Genomic DNA, 599 nt, shown 5'->3' with positions numbered 1-599 from the left:
TTCCCTATAACATTATTTGACATAATATCGTTTTTCATAATTCTATAAAAGTCTCTTCATGCCTTGTAAGAGTGTAGATTCATTTATTTGTCAAGTAGCTTTCCGATAGGAGTAAAGGTTAAAATTCTGTATTTATTTTGAAATGTATGAAAACATTCAACCAGAGAAGTATTGGTTAACTGATGCTTTATGATAAATCTTAGAATACGATAATCTTCCCAACCATATAAATAAGCACGGTTTTACTTTCTGGTCAAGGGCTGCCTAAGGAGGAAAGAATACCTCTATTAGCCATGCTATTAGAGAAATACTGAATTCCTAGAAAATTAGAGGAATTCCAGAAAACTGGAATTATACTAACTTACCTTCTGATGAAAATACTACCTCATGACCAGCAGTAAAAGGAAATAACTGGAATCCTTAATCACCTGCTGATATACTTGTCCACTAACTCATATTGCCTCTGTATTTTTGAAAAGTCCTTTGAATGAGGTCATGAGAATTCTCACGAAATAGAGGAAAGTTTTTTAATCACCTGATTTTGTTGCTGTAAAACCTGAATTTCACTTTTAAGTCGCAGAATATCATCTTTGACAATC

The 599-nt window shown here is 32.6% G+C and overlaps 1 protein-coding gene across 1 annotated transcript in view; it reads right to left on the bottom strand.

Annotated features, from left to right (window-relative positions):
- CEP152 (centrosomal protein 152) overlaps positions 1-599 on the bottom strand; it is a 90,653-nt gene that overhangs the window by 38,421 nt on the left and 51,633 nt on the right. The window contains 1 exon segment of the mRNA XM_007455553.1: positions 536-599. This exon segment is cut by the window's right edge and continues 11 nt beyond it. Within this exon segment, the coding sequence (XP_007455615.1) occupies positions 536-599 (64 nt within the window).

This window comes from Lipotes vexillifer, unplaced genomic scaffold, assembly GCF_000442215.2.
Source record: "Lipotes vexillifer unplaced genomic scaffold, Lipotes_vexillifer_v1.1 scaffold24, whole genome shotgun sequence".
In the NCBI taxonomy this organism is placed as follows: Eukaryota; Metazoa; Chordata; class Mammalia; order Artiodactyla; family Lipotidae; genus Lipotes; species Lipotes vexillifer.
Note: the sequence above shows the minus strand (reverse complement) of the source record. Positions and strands in the feature narration are given on the sequence as shown.